Source organism: Brienomyrus brachyistius, chromosome 23, assembly GCF_023856365.1.
Source record: "Brienomyrus brachyistius isolate T26 chromosome 23, BBRACH_0.4, whole genome shotgun sequence".
NCBI classification, from domain to species: Eukaryota; Metazoa; Chordata; class Actinopteri; order Osteoglossiformes; family Mormyridae; genus Brienomyrus; species Brienomyrus brachyistius.
Genome location: NC_064555.1, coordinates 16688689 through 16712512, shown reverse-complemented (window position 1 = coordinate 16712512; position 23824 = coordinate 16688689). Strand labels below are relative to the sequence as shown.

Sequence of the window (23824 nt, the reverse complement as noted above, 5' to 3'; positions counted from 1 at the left end):
ATAGCTGATCCCAGAAAGGCTCCACGCGCAGGGTGACCTTCATAACAGAGACCCCCAAGAGCGGAGGGGTGCCCCGTACCCATCTCTAGGGTTATTTTACCCAGATGATACGACCCCAGGCTGAAAACACCCGTCCTAAAAGTACCCAATTTACACAAGGGTTTACAACACATTACACATACCGGACAAAGCCACAAATCAAGAAATGTCGACATTTTTATTATTTATTTCGTTTTTTTTTTCACAACAAAACTTTGCTTACAAAAATTAACCACAAAAAATATCGGTACCTATCTATTGCATATCATGCTGGCTGTTTTAACTACATGCAAAACAACAAGATCAATAGTCGTCATACAATAAGGGCAAATAAATTTCGGGGAAAATTACAATACTAAGAAAAAAATAACTACGTTACACTTATGAATTCTTATAAATGAATCGATGGTATAAAAACGTTGTTCCTGGACAGGCTGTGTTTTTGCACAACTCGGGAGGGAGCAGGAAAGCGAGACAGAGAGAGAATGAGATGAGAGACGGGGATGCCTCCAGGATGGACGGCAGTATTCCTGATCTGCTACCTGGTCCAGAGGGAGGTTTTGCCGGCACAAAGTCAAACGCAGAAAGATCTTTAAGATGTAGCGCTCTGAACGCACACACACTTACACACACACACTATGCAGACCTCCATGAGACCAGGCTTATCCTGCACATTAGGTAGTGTAAACAATGGGAACACAAGTGATGTCTTAAGAATCACAGTGAATCTCACAGTGGAATTTACAATGCTCCTTGTTTTGTTTTTTCAAATCACATTTATGGCTCAATCGCTTTATAACAATAAAATGGAAGCATGACAGTTGGCATGGTACGTCTGTACACTCCGATGGAGACAGGTGGACTCACGGAAGTCAACAGCCAAAGGGATCGCAGATAGAAGAGGAAAAAGACACTGACCAAACACAGGTGGGGGGGGTGGGGGTGGCTAAGAAGCTGGGAGCAGATCTGAGCTGGACTCGGATGAGCAGGCTTTGGTCTATGAGGTGGGGGTTCAGACCAGTGTGTTATTGCGCTGCGGGTAATCTCCGGTCACTGGGAGGGGCTTCAGTCGGCGCTAACTTGCGCGGTCACCTGGCCGTCCGCCGTCTGGCTGGTGGGCTGGATGAACATGGGCTGCGTGAGGTCCTGTCCCGCCGGCATGGTCACCTGCTGGATCTGGTAGAGCTGCTGCGGAGGCAGAGGAAAGAGGCTCTGATGAACACCCCCGACTGGCATTCCCACAGGAGGAAGAGGAGGAGGGCGTCAGAATGAGCTCAGTGCAGCGGTCCAGGGCGCCGGATGCAGGGATGGATTGATCCCACATTAGATCGATTACAGACGGACAAGGCAGCTCCGATTGGGGGCAAGTAACTGTGTTTGAAGGGTACAGGGGTACACACACACGCACACACACACACACACACACCTCCTCGAATTTAGGATTATTTTTAGCGGCATAGCGGCACCCTGCCCCCCGCTCCTGCTGTCAATCATGCAGCCACCTTCCCTAATGTAAGGGATGATGACTGGGATTTGAGGAGGGAACACAGATTGACAGGAGAGGGTTTGGAGCGGAGGGGGGGGGGGGGGGGGAGGCATTGTTATAGCTCTGAGTAAATGGCTAATGTTAGAAGCATGGGCCATGAGATGGGGGGGGGGGGGGGCATCCAGGGTCATACTCAGGCCACATCTGGAGCATCATTACGAATGCAGTGATGAACAATCACAAACAATTTACCCACATATAATTAACTTCAAACTTTATTAATAGTAAACCTGAATTATATCCATGGTGTTCTAAATCAAAGATTGTATCTGAGTTTTTCAAGAGCAAACAGATGACTTCATGCCCCCCCCACGGTCTCAGCTTTGCCTTACCTGGCCATCTGTGAACTGGTTAAACTGTTGCTGTCCCGGCTGCACCTCTGTCTGCGTGATCTGGGGGGGGGGGGACACAAACAGGTCACAAAAGCATCACAGGGACCCCCCCAGCCCAGGGACAGCACAGAAGACACAGTGTTTGTGGCCCAGAAGCCACGGGCTATACCAAGCTGTTTAATGTCTGCTGCAAAGGGGAAGCATATAGCAGTATCTGTGACACCTTAAAGAAAAAAGTGACCTAAATTTCTATGCAAAAATGTCCACCGACTGCAAAACAAAAACAAAGCACTTGTGATCTACAGACACGGTGTTACGGGGCGACAGCAACACTGAAGGATTTATTCAAACACTTTGAAATGCATTCAGAGGTGGCAGATGGTATCCTCAGCAGACCTGCACTCGTGTGCCTCACCTGCTGGGCGTTGGTGGCCAGCGTCTGGATCTGTCCTTGGACGACCTGCGTGCCAGAAACCGGCTGGGCCAGACGGATGTACTGCAGCTGGCCAGTGTTCAGCTGCACCTGCAGCACAGTGCCACCAGGGGGAGACAAAATTAAGTGCGCAATAGGGGAGCTGTCTGGAAATGAGGGCCCTAAATGTACTAAATCCCTGGAATGATAGAAACTATAGTACAACAAACCGTGGCAGAAACATTTATGTCAGGCTAGCTGTTCAGATTTCTCAAAGGGAATGACGGATTGGAGAAAAAAAATCTTTGAACCAAAACGGTGCCAAACTAATCCACTGCTTTACACGTTTGTTTAACCTATTTAAAAGCCAGTGATTGCGGGAAAAATAGTTGCCGTCACTCATTGCTTTATTCCCCCACCCTCCAACCCCCTGGCCCCCCTCACCGGAATCTGCTGGATCTCCCCAGTGTTGGTGATGATCTGCTGCATGACTTGCATTGTCTGCCCGGCCGGCTGCGCAGTCGCCTGCCCTTGTGCTGCCTGCACAATCTGCACTTGCTGTCCCTCTCCCACCTGCATCGTTACCGGTGCACTCTGGGTAGAGCGGGAACAGGGGTGGGGACACAAAGAGGTGGGAGTGATATAGGCATGACCATCACACACTGGGGCCGCGGGGGCGTCCGCGCTGAGCTCTGCCTTCCCTGGCTGACATCCCCCAGCTTGGACAGCGCACATGAAATCCAAAACATGCAGAGGAAATAACACCAATGTGGGAGGGGGAAAACCAAACACCTTGATTTGCCTGTGACCCAGCACTGGCCCGGTCACGGAACAGGGACAGACGATCCGGTACCTTCTGAGAATGTCACTGGATACAGGACTTAATTAATTACTGGGCTGCAGAGTAAGACCTCTTGTAACTGCAGTGTAGCGACAATGACCTGGGGAGATTAGGCTCCTCACAAACACACTGATGACCCCCCCTGCCCCCAGCAAGGGCTGAGCATGAAGTCACATTAAAGCCTGAGCAGTCGTCGGGGGTTTTCAGAACTGGGGGGGTGGCTGAACTACTCTAAAACACAGCTGGCCACAGCGATGGCAGGGTGTGTAATACGTTGCCTTTTATTGTTTTCCGGTGTGATGTAGGACCTTCAGCATCACCCTCTCCTCACTGGTAACACTGGAGAGGACTGAAGTGGGAGTGGCATGTTGGGAAGAAGGGGGCCATGTCTGTGAGGGGTTTACCGTGATGGGCGTGGCCTGTGACTGGGCTACCTGTACTTGCTGGAGCTGCTGCATGGTGGTCCCCTGCAACACCTGGGGAGGGACACGTGCCAAAAGCGAGAGAGGGGGGAGAGAGAGAGAGAGAGCGCAAGAGCTTTACTTGACAGCCAGCACATGCATCGCACACAGACAGACAGAGGCAGCATGGAAACTGCAGCTTGGATGTAACCTCACGGTACACGGGCCAAGCCAGTATTGGGGATGATGTCACGATGCGTGGACCCAGCTGAGCACGATGGCTATGGCAAGGGCTGCACTGTATTGAAAAGCGTGCCATTCTAACAGGGTAGACACTGAGGAGACAGTGCAGGGCTCGAACAGGCTTTGGAATCACTGTGCTTAGCTTATCCACACTTTCACTTGCTGTACAGTGAATGTGGACCCCTGTTTCAGACTGGGGAGAATTCTACAGACAATTAGGACATTTTTACTACAAATAAAAAAGCAATTGAAATGAAACTACACTGCGAAATGACTAATATGGCACATTTAACACAAACGGCAAGAAACATGATGAAATGGTAGGGAAGAGCACGGAATAGTAGGGTGCATCGGCCACTGCAAGATACACAGAGAATTCAAACGGTCTTTCCAAGAAGTCGCTCTGGGGTACGACAGCGGATCCTAACATCGCTGCCTGAGGCCACTATCGGATGGCAGGCCTTGTACCGACATCCATGCAAATAATGGCATTTATAAGCAGTGAAAGTGCTGAATGGCATGGAGGGGATACAGGGCGTTGAGACGAAGGTTGAGGAGCTCAATACAGAGCAAGTGATATTGAGGGCGCGCACACAGACACAGACTCCGCATGACACAGACACGGACACACACTCCGCATGACACAGGCGGGCGCACGCAGACACGGACACACACTCCGCATGACACAGGCGGGCGCACACACAGACACGGACACACACTCCGCATGACACAGGCGGGCGCACGCAGACACGGACACACACTCCGCATGACACAGGCGGGCGCACACACAGACACGGACACACACTCCGCATGACACAGGCGGGCGCACGCAGACACGGACACACACTCCGCATGACACAGGCGGGCGCACACAGACACGGACACACACTCCGCATGACACAGGCGGGCGCACGCAGACACGGACACACACTCCGCATGACACAGGCGGGCGCACACAGACACGGACACACACTCCGCATGACACAGGCGGGCGCACACAGACACGGACACACACTCCGCATGACACAGGCGGGCGCACACAGACACGGACACACACTCCGCATGACACAGGCGGGCAAAGCGGGCAGGGCAGTGTGGCGCAGCAGTAAGCCATGAGCACTCCAGCGCCCCCTCTCTCCCAAGTCCCCCCACTGCCCCACATTGCACCCTCTCTGCATTTCACAACTCTGGGGTTAAAATGGCAATCCAAAAAATAAATGTATGATTATGCATTATAATATGCATTTAGCAGCATGTTCACTCAGTGATTAAGTTGCCCAGATCCACTTCAGCTGGCAAAACATGCGACGCCAGCGGGTGTGAATTCTCTCCTTCTGTGTGCTACATTTATTTCTTTATAATTTATCAACATTAAACATATCAAGTGAATATTGGCCAGAATGATGGGCTGGACCTCAATCCATCGGCGATGAGCCCCCCCCTATCAGCGTGGTCTGGGAGCACACAGGCAACTGCAGCAGCCCCAGTGCTACACTCTGACAGTCAGCAACCCTGAACACCCCCCCCCCCACACACACACACACACACACACACACCACACACACACCTCAGATCCAACTGTTAGAGACACTGCAGTCAGTAGCAGAAAGGGAAGGAAGGCTGTGTCATGCACTGAACACCACCTAGAGGAGAGAGCCAGACACTGCAGTCCTTACTGAACACCACCTAGCAGAGAGAGCCAGACACTGCAGTCCTTCCTGAACATCACCTAGAGGAGAGAGTCAGACACTGCAGTCCTTACTGAACATCACCTAGAGGAGAGAGCCAGACACTGCAGTCCTTCCTGAACACGACCTAGCAGAGAGAGCCAGACACTGCAGTCCTTACTGAACATCACCTAGAGGAGAGAGCCAGACACTGCAGTCCTTCCTGAACACGACCTAGCAGAGAGAGCCAGACACTGCAGTCCTTACTGAACACCAACCAGCAAAAAGAGTCAGACCTGGCTGACCGTACTGAACACCAACTGGTGGAGGGTGCCAGACACTGCTGCCCATGCTAAACCTAAACACCACCGAGTGAAGAGAAACACTGCTGCCCATACTGAACACCAACCGGTGGAGGGTGCCAGACACTGCTGCCCATACTGAACACCAACCAGTGGAGGGTGCCAGACACTGCTGCCCATGGTGATCACCACAGAGTGAAGAGAAACACTGCTGCCCATACTGAACACCAATCAGTGGAGGGTGCCAAACCTCTGCTGCCCATGCTGAACACCACCGAGTGAAGAGAAACTCTGCTGCCCATATTGAACACCAACCAGTAAACACACTGCTGTAAAGTACTGAATACAACCCAGCAGAGAGAGACACCGTTGTGTCTACTGAACACCAACCAGCAGAGTAAGTGAGAGAGAGGGACAGACAGACAAACATGGTCGCATACGGAGACGAAGGGCAACTCTGATAAGACCTTACAATGGAGCAACCACAGAGAGCGATGGCAGAGCGAGGTGGGGAGGGGGGGTTAATTTATAATGTTGTGTCTGTAAGAGCCTGTGAGACTGCAAAGGGTAGGCAGGAGATACCGGAACCACCCGTGTTTAGAGCCGTGGTTTTGGAGGTCCATGTGCTAATGCGCACGCGTGTGTTTTCCTGCATGCATGGTACAGCGTACATGCTGATACGGAGGCGGCCGCAGGCGCTACCTGTCCCTGCGGCGGCTGAGCGATGATGATCTGGCCGGGCTGCAGTGTGGTGGCGGTGGGCGTGGCCGTCTGCCCTTGCTGTTGACTCTGCACCTGCACGGCGCCCGGCTGCTGGGCCAGTGTGAAGTAGTACTGCACCGGCTCGGCGGGGGCCACAGACTGGCGCACCTCCTCCTGCGGGGGTGTGCGGACCAGGAGCGAGCGAGGCAGGCAGACAGAAAGAAGGTAAAAGGTGATCAGTCCATTATAACCACATGAATTATTCCAACTCGGAAATTCTATAGGGAAGCAACGGATAAATAAGTAATGTTGGGAGTCCTATGAAGCTCCTGCGATGGCCGCCGGGGGTACGGTTCACGAGGCAAGACCCTCACGCAAACCAGGCGCTCGCGGATCGCAAGTTCCCTACGGCCAGTGGCGTCGTGCTTGGTACGTCACAGTCACGACAAGCAGGGTCACTGCGGCAAGGAGCGTAAACAGCCCTCTCCCAGCTCCGCCATGCCACAGCTGAGAGTGTAGGATGTTTACACGCCTGAGCGCACTGGCGACATCGCAGCCAGGGGGTGTCATGCTCTTCGGCTCCTTCGGTACCCCTAACGTCCATCCTTACAGCCTGCCTGGGGTCACGAGTGACCAGCGGGGTCTCTCACATCATTATTCCATCGCTATGAAATTACTTACTACAGCACCGCAACAGTCACAGTCACACAGTGGTCGTTATGGGGAGCCGGACGCTGCAAACATCCGACTGAAAGCCCTGGCAGCTATCGCTCAGCTTCCAGTCAAGGATGTTTACAGTGCCCCTGAGCTCCCAGTGCAGGTACTGCATAAGGTCAGCTGGACTGACCTTTCCACACTTCCAGGAGACACGCACTAAGTTCGAGGACCTGACGTGGGGCCTACCTGCCGTTTCGGGGGCTTCAGTTCATCCCGGGGGACAATATCGATCAGGAAGTCGAACTGGTCAAATTTGGTGATGGCCATGGCGATGTCGTTCCTCTACAGGAGGGGAGAGGATGAGGTATAGCCAATCAGATACAGCCAATGAGCCCCCCTCCCAACAGCCCCAAACTATCCAAGAGATACTCACACTGTAACCCACTGGGTAGCTAACTATAACTGAATGTAGGATAAAAATGCATGGCAGGGGACAGTTACAGAGCAGAGACACCTCCTTTGTGTTCTACCGCATTGTTTAAATTACTTCAGGTCAGACAAAAGCCTCACTAAGGTCCTCTGCTGGTCCTTGTGCTTCGCATCAGACCGGATTGACTGTAATCATTAACCAACTGTATTTTTTCTGCTGAGCACACAAACTTTCTGTGCCCGTTTCTGAGCAGACAGGGTTTGTTATATATGTGCGTGTGTGTGTATGTATGTATGCAGAGAGAGACAGACAGAGAGAGAGAGAAAGGCCATTTCCACTTCTTGTCGGCATCTATTTTGTTGTGGAACTCTGCATAACACTTTGTACCTTAACGGGGTGGGGGACAGACATTGGAGAAATAGTCAGGCCCCCCGATTTTTTGTTTTAAACCAGCCCGACATTGGCACCATCAGACCAAAATAGCACCTCCTTCCCTATTCCTGTCCTCCACCTTTTCCACTGCCCACCCCCATCTGGATGGCATTTTCCACAGGATATTGACTCTAAAGTTACCCCCACCCCCCTTTCCATGTAATGCCTATTTTTGGCACTGCGATTAATATTTGTGGCTGAGGGGTCACGTCCACAGCTGCTCTATTGATGAGCGTTGTCGTGACGACACCGGCTGCCGCGTGGCCTTCGCAATAGGCGCTGGCCAGCAGGTGCGATCCGGACGCACATGCGTGTGCGAGAGCGGGGCTCACGCCGGTCGATTCGCTGAAGATGAGAGCGATGGACAGCGCAGCTGGGCGGGGACAGACGTCAGGAGCATTCCCACAGCGCTCCACACACAGGGATGTCATAGGCCGAAACGGGAGCCTGCAGCAAGATCATACCGCCTCTGCTGCCACTGCAGTTAAACTGGGATTCCTAATTAGCTCATTTGTTATCACAGTAACAGCCGCAGACATACGAGACGCTCAGACACTGAGAGTCTCTTCCGTTTAGCAAAATGAAATCCGAAAATAAACGGGAACCACATTTAACTTATAGAAAGCTCACGGCTTTAGTCTGCGATCCGCTCATCAGAAGCAGACGTTTGCTCTCTGATCATCGTTCAGCATTAAACATTAAATGATTTAGAAGGTGCTGGACTCGGTGGCGTATCGGGATTCAGGAGCACGTTACAGTATCTCTGACAGGGCGACGGCAGGCAAACACGTCCTCAGTAATGGTGGCGCAGGTGATATGAGATTTGACGAGAGTGTTCAGGAATCTACGCATCTGCACGTGTCCCAGAATCGGATTGAATTTTCCGCGCACGACGTTCCACAGAAGAGTTCCCGAGGCAGATAATAGTAGCAGCGACATCCCGTGATGGTGCTCCCCTGGAAACAGAGCTCGCAGTGGATTTACCAACACTCTATCAGCAGAACAAAATAAATATATTATTCATAGCTATGTGCGGCTGTGTAAGTCCGAGCCTCCTTCCTGGATTTTGCAGAAGTGGCAGCACAGAGGACCTTCCCTTAGAATATGCACATCATCGGCCCGTTTTGGGATCCATGTCACTCTCCACAGCTGCAGTGTGAGCCGAAGCAAAATGGCATTGGGCAAAATGGGTCACAGTGGTGCTGCTGGGAGATCCGGCTGGGAGCAGGGAATGCATCTGCACGGCGACACTGGGGCGACCTGGGGGGTGGTGGCTGGTCGCTCACCTGCAGGGTGCGCCGCTTGTTATCCTCAGTGTGGATCCAGGCCCGCAGGGTGAGCTCTGTGATGAAGATCTGGGCGGCTTTGGCAAACAAAACCGGAGCCTCAGCACTGATCATCTGAGGGAAACACGGCAGGGGTCAGCAGGGGGGGCACGCATGGGAGGGTGGGGGTCAGCGCAAAAAAAAAAAAAAACACACACACTAATATTCATACCATTGTAGGGATTCTTCATTCATTCTTATGGGCAAATCCTACCCTGTAATGCTGGGGGCCTGAAAACACCCCCACGCCGGCCCATCCTACAAGTAAGAAAGCTGTGTGACAGTAACCACCCCCCCCCGCCCATTTAGAGGAAAGCCGGTCGGCCCGTGGCTGGATTTAGAAAATATAATCAACATCCATTATTGACTGGCACAGAAAAACTGTGCCGCCATAGGCGGACTCTAGTGACCCCCCCACCCCCCCAACGGCACCCCCTGCAGGCCATTGCCTCCACCTTCACATCCTCATCCAGCTTCATGATTTTCTTGATGCGGGCGAGTGGCAGCTCCTGAACGCGGAAATCCTTCTGGAAGACAGGGGAGCGGTGGTAAGGAGCGTCTCACACCAAGGAAAAACCAAACGCACACAGGGCAGCATGTGCTACTCAGACCCTCTACTGGAGCCCACAGATCTGGGCACCTTACTGCTACACCACACCAAAGCATAGGCAGGGAAAGGAGCTGCGGATGAGGATGAAAATGAAAGTACGTATTTGTGGTCATCTAGGGACGATAGTCTACTACCAATTAGGGCTGCACAATTAATCGAATTTTAATCACGATTACGATTTTGGCTGCCACAATTAAATTAGGATCGTCGGCGATATTAACATTTGAATAGCGGGCTCTGCTGCATATCAAATCAAGCAGTTTCTCAACCAAAAGTCAGCCAACCACCAGGGGGCGAACGAAAGCATAGACTTTATGAGCGGCAACCTCAAATTGTGACAGAGTGAGACGTAATGTCGGGAGCAGAATGTCATATGTTTTTGTGCTTATTAATTTAAGTATTTCCAAAGATTAATCTAAAATAAAAGCCTTGCTTTAACATAAATACTAAAAGAATAGATCGCTTTAATCGCTATTACAGTTGGATATGGGCATGCGGTCTCATTTAGAAAAGATACAAAAAGAGAAGCATATAATGTTTATTCGTTCGTTTTGTATTTGGCCGAGTAACAAAGCAAAGGAATGATAAGCCGCTTCAGTCGAAAACTGCATTTTACATCTCATTTCAAATAAAATGCAGGGTTGGCAACTTTCGTCAGCTGCATGGAGTGAGATTTTCTGTTCTCTGTTCTGTACATACATTTACATGTATGTAAGTTTTATTACCTTGTAAATAGTCTGTAGGGTTTGCAAACTGCCGTAACGTTTTTGATGAAGCTAATTTTAAATTCAGAATGGAATATAGATTTGCCGTAAGATTTCTTGCGTGAGAGTCAGAAATAGTTTGCAACCCTGAACACGTACATTTTTTTGTTTCACTTGAATTGATTTGTATAGAAAATAACAGTAAACGAAAGGGCTGCAGACACCGAAGTAGTTCTTGCTTGTTCAGTGGCGTGGGAAAAGGCCGTTCTACTGTTGTTAGGGTGTATTCAGCGTTATTATTAAACTGTTTTCATTATTACTTTATTTAACTTGACACACCACATCTTTAAATTCTCATCCTTGCATTGGAATACAGACCAGTTAATATTGATGGTATCTCATGCTGCATCATGTGTTTTAAAATTACTACACACTGAATACTGAACTGAAGCTTGACATAAAATTTTTTAATCGCAAATCAAATCGTAATCGCAATGTCTGTCAGAAAAATCGCGATTAGATATTTTCCCCAAATCGTGCAGTCCTACTACCAATCATATGACTTATTAACTCATTAACAGCTTAATTAGCTTGAAGGGGGTGATCTGGCAGCCTGCTGCCGTGCTGAATCTCAGCCTGGTCAGCCTCTTGCTTTCAGAGAAGAAGCCAGAGCCAGTAGGGATTGTGGGACTGTGGCGTTGTGGTCCCCGGGAGAAGCCGTTAGGCCCTAGAGCAGGACGCCATGTTCCCAGAGGAAGTCAAACCCTATGAAACGAGCTCAGAGCAGCCGATGGGTTGCTTGGGTACACTTCTGAAATTCAGGATTTGTTTGTGTCTGTGTGTGTGTGTGTGTGTGTGTGTGTGTGTGTAGAAGGGAACCATGGGGCCCTGTATCACAATGTGAGATTTGTTGGCTTGGTAGATAAACTGGGGTACCTTAAATCTGACAAGTTAACTGCACTTCATCTTTGCTGACTTACATTTAGCCTGGACTACCTTAAATCCAACAAGATATCTTGCCAACTTCGTGATATAGACCCCAGAATGATGCAACAGTGCCTTGATGATGGGGGGTGAAGCCGGGTGACAAAAGTGTCCCACTCCAGGACAGCTGGCCCCGTGAGAGCCACAGAGGTACGTACCACAGTGAGGTTTCGGATCTCGTCCATCACGCGAGGCCAGAAGGACTGCAAGCTCTGCTGGGCATCGCTGCTCGCAGCTGCAAAGTTTTCCGCTGACATGCTGGATCCTGTGGGAGGGGGAACGTCAGACACACAGTCACACACCCCAGAACTCGCAGGCCAATGCTCTAGAATCCCACCCGCCTGCTAGACCCCTGAGGAAGAAGATTAAAGCCAATTTCTTCAGCAAAAACAGACATCAGTACACAACAGGCAAAAATCGGAATGAACCCCAAAGAAAAAAAAATATTTTCTGGTGTTAAATATCTATGGCACAGCCTGTACGACGCCGTGCTACAGACAGTCACACTACATGCTATTTATTCTAAGCTCTTTTTAACACTATCACTTTGTGCCGTTCTTGCACTAGGAGAGCCTGCTACCTCATCTGGCTGTGCATGTGCGTGTCAATAAAGCTGATTGTGACCCTCCCTATCGCACGCGCGATTATCCATTTTCCAGATGATATGATCTGGGGACATTTTCTTAAGCTGTATTCAAGCAAAGGAGAACACACACACGCACATGTGCACACACACATGCGCACACACGTGAGAGCCAACGCCTGATTACTATGGCATGGCAGGAATTCCAGCCAGCCTGTCCCAGCCTGCACTGCCGAAGCCCCGACCTGAACCCTGCATTGCTGAAGCTCTCCTTCACTACCTCTACCTCACCACCTCTCTGAGACAAGAGTTAGGGACTAAAGCAGAGAAGTGAGAGAGATGAACAGAAACTGGCAGGGGACAGATAAGAGGAGAGGCAGGAGTGCAGGAGAGGAGAGGGGGAGCGAGACAGAGGCAATAAGAGGGGGGAAAAAAGGGGGAGAAAACAGAAGAGCAGGCAGCTTTTGATGTAGAAAAAGAAAAAAAAATCAATTGGTGAGAAAACAAACAAAGTCAAGCCGAAGAGGACTGTGTGTGTTTGGGGGGGCCAGGAATGGGGGGGAAGCGAAACTGAACAGAAAACAAAAACAGACAAAAGCAGCAGAAACAATATAGAAAGTGGATTAAGATGACAGCACGCAAGCGGACAGGCGAGACAAGAAGTACTGCGGACCAGAAACTAGCGGAATGGGAGCGGCGTGGAAGGGCAACCCAGACAGCGCCCCCTAAAGGCATGTCCTGAACAGCACTGCCGAGTCACTGTCACTGGCTGTGTTCGATGTCCTTCCAGACAAACTGCATCTCACAGCGGCTAATACTACAGCCACCCAATCACAAAGCAGCGAGATCATATCTGGGAAAGAAGGTACAAAAAGGTGCACGGCTTCCATGGAACAAGAACTCGAAGCGACCGTGTGTCGCACCTCACAGGAGTGTGATATGCGGCAACCGGCCTTTTCAAAACCAGCCCCGGTCTCTGCACAATTTCTGCATTGCCAAGTGGCTGGCGCCTCCTACTGGATACGTCAGTCCCTGATAATTAGCAGATTTGCTACGTATTATTAAGAAAAGCCATCTGGCTGATTACCGTGAGTGTAGAGCGGGGACTGTCACAGCTGGGGAGACGGGTGAGGAAGGTAAATAAGCGATGCGTCAAGCATGTCAGGAAACTCTGAACGTGTCAATGTGACCTTTGACCCCAGTGACCTCCCCCTCTGTCCAAGTTAGCGGGTCATTTTTGCGTCGATGGTGCGCATTACCACAATGTGTCACTAATTCTTGACAGTGAGTAATGTTGTAATCTGGAGCAAAACAAACGTAAAAATATACAATAGGAATTTGTTAGAAAAGACCAGAGTAAGTACAAAAAAAGTAAAGTTCAGAGTGCCAGATATGTCAATAAACACGGACAACGATAGCGACGGAGAAGCTGTAAACATTAAAAGACCAACTCACACACACACAGAGCAGCTTTTAGTTACAAATGTGCCGACTAGCTCAGCATTAAATTCAAGAGCACCCTGGAGGACAACCTCGCCTCAGCCTAACGGGACCAATCGTTTATTCTGAATGGTTTGGTCTGGCCATCCCGTGGCCCTGAAGCCAGACGAAATGCACCTCGGAGGATCACCCAGTCGCTAGACGCCATGAATCACACTAAAACCCCGAAGAACACCTGATCACCAGATCACAAACGTGTGTTTGCACGGGAGTAGAGAGCATCGGGGCATCCGGACCGCTGGGCCGGAGAATCCGGCAGCACTTAGGAGTACGGATACTTTTCACTATTTTAGCACGACACTATAATTTAATCACCCTCCTTATATTGCTGTTGGCTAATTCTAGAGTCAGTGGGAAACTTACCTAACTTCGGTGACGAGCGAAGAGAGGCAATGCACAGCACTTGCGAGATGGGCCACTCTCTCTCTCTCTGTTTTCCTCTCTCTCGCCCACATAGCTACATGCAAAGCCATTATTCTACCTGCCCGGTTGGGAACAGTGACCCTCGCAGTGGGACCTGGTGAAACCCAACCCAGACACCAGCCTTCTGGTCAGGCGGATGCGTCCACTCGCTGGACACCGGCACAAAACACTCTTTGTGTGGCGGCCAGGTAGATGGCCGCTGGCAGTCTCTGTCTCCTCTGCCTTCCCTTTCAGAGCGCCGTTCACCCAGCCTTTGTCCCAGCCGGAGTGCGGGAGATGGGAGCGGATAAGACAGGAGCAGGAGGAATCGGCGGTGGACAATGCGTAGCGGCCAGCAGAGAGCACAGCGCTGGCCAGGCAGCAGACGGAGAGGCGTGTTATCAAAATGCTCATGCGTTACTTTGACGAGTGAAACCGTATAGGCAGATTGGGGAACGGCGTGTCTCAGGTGTAGGGCTGGGGTGCAATACTGATACGAGGAGAGGGGTGCATGCATCAAGGCCTGTCCCTCCGTCACGGAGATGCACTTACACTCCTTCCGTCAGCAGAATGTCAGTGGAGACCTTTGGGGTTAAAACTCAGAGTTTTGTTGACATGACGAGTCTGTTCCGTTACTGTATGAAATTAAGACAGGAAAAACTATGGGGAAGCAGATGGGAGCCTGAAGCGGGCACGTCACACGAGGAGAACGCGCTCCCAACTGATCCATGTCTTATTTTTCCCAAATTTTTTACATAGAGGAAGGAAGACCTAAAAAAACAAAAAGAAGGTACACTATACACACGTTTACCGCCATAACTCACACGATCACATCTATTGAGGGGGTGAGTAACCTGACATAGAAAGCTAAACAAAAAAGGTGAGTGTCACTTCAGTGCCTGGAAAGGGGGGGGGGGGGGGGGGGGGAGCTCACAAAACAGACTGGCTCATTGTGCTCATTAATGATCTACCCAGGCAAACGGGAACAGCGGCGTGCAGCGCGTTACGGATTAACTGAGCTAGAAACTCCCTACTTTCCATGGGACCGGCAGTCAGCAATGCATGAGCCACTGCCCACTGCCATCCCCCCACCCCGTGTAGCACTCAACCGCCATTGCGACCTTTGAAATTGGGTCCCTCACCAGGTCACTCTTCTCTCAAGGTCACTGGAGGGGGGAGATGTTGTGAGCCCCAGGATTCCTTGCTGATATTTTCCAGGACCAGTCGCTAAACCTCAACGAGATCCCCCCCCCCCCCATCATGGGGTCATCCTCCCCCTCCTACGACCTTCATCCTGTCCCATGCACAACCACTGACATCACTCTCACAGAGGGAGAGGAAATTATACAGCCGAAAGAGGCCGGAGGGAGCCAGAGAGACGGACAGAAACCAAAACAAAGCAGCCATCAGCTTAACATGCTGCACAAAGAGAGCAAGAGAAAACCAGAGCTGCGGACAGCGGGGGGGGCGCCATACAGTACTCTGTGTTCATTTCGTTCTTGTGGCCCTTAACACACTGTACAGTATGTGGTCCAAATTATATTCAAATCTTATGCAAACAGTGATGCGTACAGGGATTTGCCAGCTAGGACTGTAGCACAGTGCTATATTTAGCATGACAGTCTCTTGTCGCCACGCCATATTGTTAATGGCACAGATGGAAACTTTCAATTAGTCTGGGGACAGAGTACGAGGCGGCCTAAGCACAACTCCCATGCCCCCCCCCCTCACCCAGGGACATTTGCCGCCATGTGTCGACCTAGGACTATCACTGGCTATATCCGATGATACAGCTACTGTTCCCGACCGGATGGCCGAGCTTTGGCGCAGTGGAACCCACTACCTTCTCCGGCGTGCACAGGCAGGGTGGGGGGACTCAGACGTCAGGTGCACGTGTACACACCTGTCATAAAAAAGCACGTGGCAGCATGGACGTCAGGCGACTCTCTACAGGGCACCCATCCTGGCACGGGTCGCCTCATGTGCCCAAACTGGCATTTAGGCAACAGGACCCGGCGGCTCACTAACCTCTCACTCCGTTTCCCCCATCGCAAATATTGACAAAAAAAAAAAAAAAACACACTGCGGGGGGTGGGAACAGACGAAGGGGCATGTGCGATCGTCAGATGACCCGCCACTGTGCAGGATGGCTGGGAGGCTCAGGGCTGAGCTCAGATTACCCCCCAGGAGAAAAGCAGAGGGTGTGGAGTGGCCAAGCTGTCCCAGAAAGAGAGACCTACTCATCCCATTCACACTCATTACGGGGGGGGCAAGAGCAGAAAGGACGACAGGGTTGAAAATTCCAACACGGACAATCCTGCCTCAATACCCCCCCCCCCCCAAACCACCACCCCAACACCCTCACCCCAAGGAACCAACTGCAGCCAGACTTACCGTGTGTCCTTCACAGCATGCACCGGAGGTCTCCTTTACCGCAGGGGCAGCAGGGAGAGTGTCCCTCCACCTTACTCCACTCCCCCCCCTCCGCAGCCTGATCCCAGAAGCAGACAAAAGACAGTGCGCTGCCTTGGAAGCTTGAAGCCATAGTGAGTACCAAGCGGCCCCCCCCCCCAAACACACCCCTCTCCTGTTTCTCCTCTACCCGACTTCCCTTCTTGGGACCAGTCAGTCCGAGCCACATAGTCCGAGCAACCCCTGCCGCTTGCCTTTCGGCTGACCCCCTCCTCAGCTACCTCTCTCCATGGGTGGGGGGGGGGGGGGGGGGGGGGGGGAGAGGACAGAAGAAAAATGGCAGAGAAAAGGTGAAGCGGCAGCAGCTTGGGCTTCAGAAGAGTCCGAGACACATAAAAAAGAATCCACAGTCTTTCCCTTTAACATTCACAAGCTATCAATCCAGCCTGCTACATGATGCCTAAGTCCCGCCCCTCAAGCAGCTGCACAACCAATCAGGGTGCAGGGCACTACCCTATAACAGGCTATGCCTTGTGTCACTCAACACTGTCTCCTCCCACTCCTCCCCTTTCTCCACCCACCAACCCCCTCCCCTCGCCTTCAGCGGCAGCCAACTTCCTGTTTTAAGTTACCTTGAGCTGCAGGATAGGGGTCAGTCAGAGAAAAGAGGAAAACAGAGAAAGGAGAGCAGAAAAAAAGGCAAAAGTTTAAAAAAATACATATATAAAAAATGATAAAGCACCTCAGCAAGGTGAAGCAGAGCCTGCAAGCGCCTGCCTCCGCCGTCTCTCCCCTGCTGCTCCTTTGTCATTCTCTATAGTGAGACGGAGAGATAGGAAACAACTGGACGCTCTCTGACAACTGTTCCCTGCTTATTTACAATGTCAAGCTAAATGTCTCTAAGGCCCGCCCCTCCTCACAGCTGATTGGACGACGCAGCCGTGATGCAGATGGCCTCGTTGGCCATGACTGGTTGGTAGAAGCCTCAGCGAGAGGCAGCATGTTGTGGCCACATGATTTAAAGAGCAAAGACGAGCAGATCACTGGATCAGATTGCTCCGCGCGCGCGCGCGCACACACACACACACACACACACACACACACACACACACACACACACACACACACACACACACACACACACACAGAGACGCGCGCGCGCGCACCTCATCTTCCTCAAAACACACGTACTCTCGCATCACCGGATTGGTCAAAACATTTCAGTCAGTAGCACAGATACCGCCACATTTTCATTCATTTCAGCTGGAGCCTTTAAAGGACTACGACAACAAAAAAGCGATCCTAAAAAAAACAGCTTGTGTACTAGTATTATGATGGATCTCAGCAGTGGGATTATTTACAGGAGCTCAGCGACTTCTCACCTTCAGGTACGGTCACCTTCCGCACAGATGGCAAAAAAATAAAGAAAAAATAGTGTCTGAGAAGAACCACGATGCTGAAGCTCCAAGAAACCAACACGAACAGCGCTGACCATCAACCGAAAGCAACACGCCAAAATTAATAAAATCCTGCAACTGCAATTAGGAACAGCAGCTTGTTTGTGTCAATTCATCATGCCCTTCAGTTAGAGGACAAATATTTTTATTCCTTAATAAAGGAATCGGATCAGATATTTACCCGCAATAAACTATAACCACATTTGTACCTGGCATATTTTTTTACAGCCTGTCAGTCATAAAGCTAGGTAGAGATGTTCACTGAGTGATGTTATGGCGATTAGGGACAGATGGTGTATTTGGCAAACGTTATCCCCAGTGACAACATAATTTTATAACTGTCTGAATGTACCGGACATCTCTAGGTCTTGATGACCTTTCTGTTATACCAAAGGGATAGCAAGATTGTACATAAACACACACATTATGGGCCTAGAGACATATAGACATATTATACATATATGGTACTAATGTAGTAACAGTTAAAACTGTTGCTGTTGGTGAAATGCAAAAACCACTAGATTAATGTAATAATGACTCACTCTCTCGTGTTTTGCTTTATAGCGAAACACTGAATATCAAGGAAAAACATAAGCCAAAGATTCCAGCCCCTAAAACGACGACAGCCTAATTCAGAAAGGGGAGGAGTAGTCGCTATGACCGCGAGAGCAGTATCCAAAGTTTTGTCATTCTCGTGTCTTCTTGCTTATATTCTGCTACCTTTATTAAGTTGGCATGCTTTAACAGCCTTCTGAAAATTAATTTCCAGCAATTAAAATCATTATATTATCCGCTTAAAACTTAACCTGAGGGAAGCTTGTCATGTTGCACCAAGTCTGTACAACACCTGAAGAGATCAAGGAATCGAGGACACATTCCACAGGCTGAGCGTGACTGGGAACAGAGAGGCGTCACGGCAACACCGTGCCAGCGAGGCCATTGGCGGGGAGCTAAGGACACACCGCTAAAGTACAGGAGACAAAGCCAGTCTGTGTAGGGGAGAGAAAAGGTCCATGGATGTCCATAGACTTCAAGCGAAGATCAGCATGCCAGATTAGGTGCCACACAAAGGCAATGTCTTGAGGTGCTTCTGCAAAATGCCCAACTATACAAGAGGAAAACCAGTAACAAATAATGAAAAAAGAGAAAAGCAGAATGGCTGTGGGCTTCAAACCCTGCCCCCCGAGGCAGACCAATAAGGAGAAATGCAGCAACCTGCTTTAAAAAAAAAAAAAAAGCACACACACACAACAAACAGAAAGTAGGGAGGGATGGACAGAGGGGAGAGAGAGAGAGAGACAGACAGAGGGAGGAGATAAATGAACGAGACGAGGGTAGAAACACTGAGGTGGAGCCGGAGAGAGGCAAAGAACAAAACGATCCCTTTCTATTTTGGAAGTATGTAGTTATGCAGGTAGCGCGCCGGTTAATTATTACAGGACGACAGCGGACAGAGTGTCCACGACGGCGGGGGAGGGGGGGAGTGGCGGGGCCATTCGTCTTTCGGGACTCAGCCTCTCGGAGAGCTCCAAGACGGATGCCAAGGGCGGCATAGACGGGCTCACCTTCCCGCAGAAGGCGTGCCCGCTCCACAGGGTACAGGATGAAACAGATGCGCGAAGACAGATGTGCACGCCGAACACCCCACACAAACGGGCACACTTTCCCTCTCAGGTGAAATTACACAGCACAAGTTCATAGACGGGTAGCCAACTTCTTCCCAGATTATGCAACACCCCGCACTGACAGAGCACACAAATCCACGCTCACGTGAGCTCACGGTGTTACTGCTGACCAGAAATGGACAGTCTAAAACAAAAAGAATCACAACCAAAATGACATCACTGTATACAAACCCCGGGATGATCAATCTCATTCTCAATGCCATTTTAACTGAGCTGGGCAAACATAGACCATGAAGGATCAGTTCACAAGCCTGCAAAAAGGGTGCAACTAAATGTGGGAATATAGCACACTGGAGAATGAATGCAGCTTGTCAAGGACAGCATAAGAGTGGAGAATAAAACTGAATTTACAGAAAATGCATAGCATAAACACATCGGACAAAAGGAAACTTCAGAGACCAACTTGGAATATTATTGGGTAGCAGAGCAGCAAAGAATAAATTAATACATTACTCATTCAGAGATCACCTCGTACATTCTGGTCTCTATTCAGCTGCTACTTTGTCACACAAGTCATTCCAGAGAAAACTCCTACAGCTCTGGACCACATTTTATAATGGCAGGTTCACAGCTTTTGCACAGACTGCCTGGAAATGTCTGTGTGTTAGTGTGAGAAACTTCTGACGGCTGTATGAGGATACAGGGACCTTTACTATGATATATAGTTCAATAATGCCCTCGGACTCTGCGAAGACAACAAAGTTGCATTTTCTTGTCGACGTGCAGCATTATAGCCGCGTGTCGGAGCGCGCGGTGAACGTAACCCTCAGTGCGGCGCGCGCTTTGTGCATTATTACTATCGCTGCATTCCACATGCAAGCACATATACACACCTTAACCACCAGACATCCCCCTGCAATCTCCTATGACATATATATATATATATATATATATATGTCACCTTTCCCCTGATAACAGCACAATAACAGAAATAAAACCGCCCGCCCGCCTCCCGGCGAATTCCCCTTTGTTGCTCCATCATGGAAAACGAAGGTAACTTGGTGTTACTTCAACCACATACGCCAAATTCCATTGGCGTTTCATTAAAACCTATGAAGTTTGCTGCACCGAACACTGAGTTAATACCCACAAAGGACGGGGTGGTGTGGGAAAAGGCCACCTTTAAGTTTCACTCCCGCACATGTCAGCCAGTCGTTTCTCGGCGTAACAGCTGGCGAAGTTCATTGGGGTCACACGGCCGTAGCCGTAAGCCTGCCAGCTTTACTCTGCACCAATATTCACGGGATTTAGTGCAGCGTAACAGCAGGTTACACCGAGCTTCGGTAAAGCAGAGGAAACAAAAGATATCCCGACAGGAGCCAGTTTTGGCGAGTGAAAGGAGCAGTACACGAGCTTACAGCGAGAGCATATATCGCAATTAAAGGCACAGCTTTTAATGTTTTTAAAAAGTCAAATTACCTCGTATTAAAACGAGCAAGTTTATTTACGCGGCGTCTGATATGATACACTGCTTGAGATAGGCTTCAGCTGGGAAAGGCGCTAGGCACTTGCAGCAAGCTATTTGTGCCGCCACCCCGCATTAATGGATATATCCTCCGAAACAACAGACAGGGTGATAATCAAAAGCAAGTTTCCCTAAAACATTTGCAAAAGCTGTGGAAAGGCGCTCTAACCAATAAAGATTAAGTTTGGATCTGTCCTTCAGACCAATCAAACCTCGGACCAGATTCCACCAATCAAGGTTTCTAGAGTTCAGGTCGTTCTGAAACTAACGCCATTCGGGCTCTACCAGTGCTCCCACAGCTAATACAACCTACATTTAAAAAGAACCAACATGGCGGACATAGCGCTACAGTTTCTTCACTTCCTCTACTCTCCAACGCTGGCCACCAATAAGCGCTTCAGAGAGCGGCGAGGGAAATGGCGCCTACGTTCATCTTCCAAAACAATTGACAATTGGACAGAAATATTTAACTGATCGAAATGCGGCGATATAATGAGACTTGCGTCTGTACATGCACATGAACGGGGATGGACAAAAGGAATGCGTGGGCATACTCACCGATTCTGTTTTCGCTACGATTTCGTAGTGAGGTCCAGCTCAGCCTATTATTTATTTTATTTAAACTGCAACGGGAAACAAGATGGCCCCCGAGCTTTGACAAGTCGCCCTCAAAGCGGAAATGGGGTTGCGGTGACGCATAGACGCGCACGCTGCTAATATGGCTGTGCTAAGTAATATCTACTTTTCTGATGCACTGCACATTTCATAGAAGCATCAGTAAAAACACCGTTCGATTTACCAGCTGGGTAGCTGTGAGTTATTACCAGCTGTTTCTTTTTTTTTTTTGCAAACAGGTAAAAACAAATTAGATCAACAGTATACGGGAATACGGCTTTTAAAAATAGAAGCGTTCACCAGGAGATGGCAGTATTTGACATAGGTGACGTTGACATGCCGGCGAGGAGCGTTCTCCTGTTTATGTCCCCTCTTACGAAGTGCGTGTGAAATCGGTGATGTAGCCATACATATACTAGAGAATAACTGTTTGAAACACAATATATCATACAAGTACAATACAGTAAACATTTCTATGAAAAAGGATGCACCAGCCTTCAAAGTAATGGTGGCACAACTAGGTATTCTGAAAGTTTTTTTTTGTATATTTCGATGAATACCTACATGAATTTCATGATTAAGGATCAAATACAAATTGGTAGACTTCTCAGTTTTCTGTGCTAAAGTCAGATGGTTGAGTAGTAAAAGTGATTCTTTTTTGAGTTAACCAGATAATTTACGGGTATGCAGTCAGAGATCACCCTCTGTACTTTTTATATAATGACATGACTATGCAGTTTGACAAATAAGTGTGCATGTGACATTTGAGGTGATTTATGTGAATGTGAAACATGTAATGAGTATATCAGATGGGAAAACAGTTGAAGAAGAGTGGGTGTTTAACTCATAACTGCCGTTATGAAGTGTCATTCTAATGGAGAGAATGTGATGCAGTGCCCTATAATGTCCCCGTACAATGGTCCAAGTGGCCCCTATGGGTACCCTTCCAGTGGAAAAGGGTGCCATTATAAAGTGCCCTTCTAATGGAGGGAATGTGATGCAGTGCCCTTTAAAGTGCTCTTACAATGGTCTAAGTGGCCCCTATGGGTACCCTTCCAGTGGAAAAGGGTGCCGTTATAAAGTGCCCTTCTAATGGAGGGAATGTGATGCAGTGCCCTTTAAAGTGCTCTTACAATGGTCTAAGTGGCCCATATGGATACCCTTCCAGTGGAAAAGTGTGCCGTTATGAAGTGTCATTCTAATGGAGAGAATGTGATGCAGTGCCCTATAAAGTGCCCGTACAATGGTCCAAGTGGCCCCTATGGGTACCCTTCCAGTGGAAAAGGGTGCCGTTATGAAGTGTCATTCTAATGGAGAGAATGTGATGCAGTGCCCTTTAAAGTGCTCTTACAATGGTCTAAGCGGCCCCTATGGGTACCCTTCCAGTGGAAAAGGGTGCCGTTATGAAGTGTCATTCTAATGGAGAGAATGTGATGCAGTGCCCTTTAAAGTGCCCTTACAATGGTCTAAGCGGCCCCTATGGGTACCCTTCCAGTGGAAAAGGGTACCGTTATGAAGTGCCGCCCCTACATGATAACATGTCATGCAGTGTAGTATGATACAGTGCCATGTAAGGGGCCCATATAAGTGGGGACACGTGAGATGCAGTTTCCCACACATATGAGAACACTATTTCACTGTACATAGTGTCCCATTGTACGCGTATGTGTGGGGTAGGGTGGGGGAGGGTGGAGGAGGGTGGGGGATTCCCATCCCAATACTAGAAGGTGCCTTTCAAAGGAATTCTGAACACTCAGTGTTAGTTTGGAGTTTCTGGCAGCAGGAAACCGTAGAATTTGCATTTCCCCGTTGTTACTAATTGGTTCATTGGCTTTGTCTGTCATGGCACACATTATGCCCCCAGTTCAGCAAAACTCAGTGGTCACCATCATTAATGTAATTTCACACATTTGTTTACAAAGGAAAATAATTTGCATCGTGCTTTATAACACACGTTATAGTCTGAACCGTTGCTAATCACAAGTTCTGTTACTGTTAATCATTTTATTAGACCTATATATTATTTTAGCGGAACCCATTATTCAATCATGAACAGAGCATTTGAAAATTATTACGAA

The 23824-nt window shown here is 49.4% G+C and overlaps 1 protein-coding gene across 13 annotated transcripts; it reads right to left on the bottom strand.

Moving 5' to 3' along the window:
• Positions 1-203: 203 nt before the first annotated feature.
• On the bottom strand, positions 204-21840 carry nfyc (nuclear transcription factor Y, gamma). Of its 13 annotated transcripts, none has more exons than XM_048993390.1 (12): positions 17267-17468; positions 14665-14747; positions 11786-11892; positions 9785-9856; positions 9291-9404; positions 7389-7484; positions 6486-6659; positions 3575-3646; positions 2774-2923; positions 2333-2440; positions 1918-1977; positions 204-1227 (listed from the first exon to the last, which is right to left on the bottom strand). In XM_048993390.1, the coding sequence occupies exons 3-12, from the start codon at positions 11882-11884 to the stop codon at positions 1105-1107; spliced, it is 1068 nt and encodes a 355-aa protein (XP_048849347.1). In that variant the 5' UTR covers positions 11885-11892; positions 14665-14747; positions 17267-17468; the 3' UTR covers positions 204-1104. The 13 variants fall into 13 exon arrangements, with proteins under 13 accessions (XP_048849347.1, XP_048849346.1, XP_048849349.1 ...); XM_048993389.1 differs by lacking the exon at positions 14665-14747 and adding an exon at positions 16507-16603 and having other exon boundaries at positions 17267-17410; XM_048993392.1 differs by lacking the exons at positions 14665-14747; positions 17267-17468 and adding an exon at positions 21690-21840 and having other exon boundaries at positions 9785-9853.
• Positions 21841-23824: the final 1984 nt, after the last annotated feature.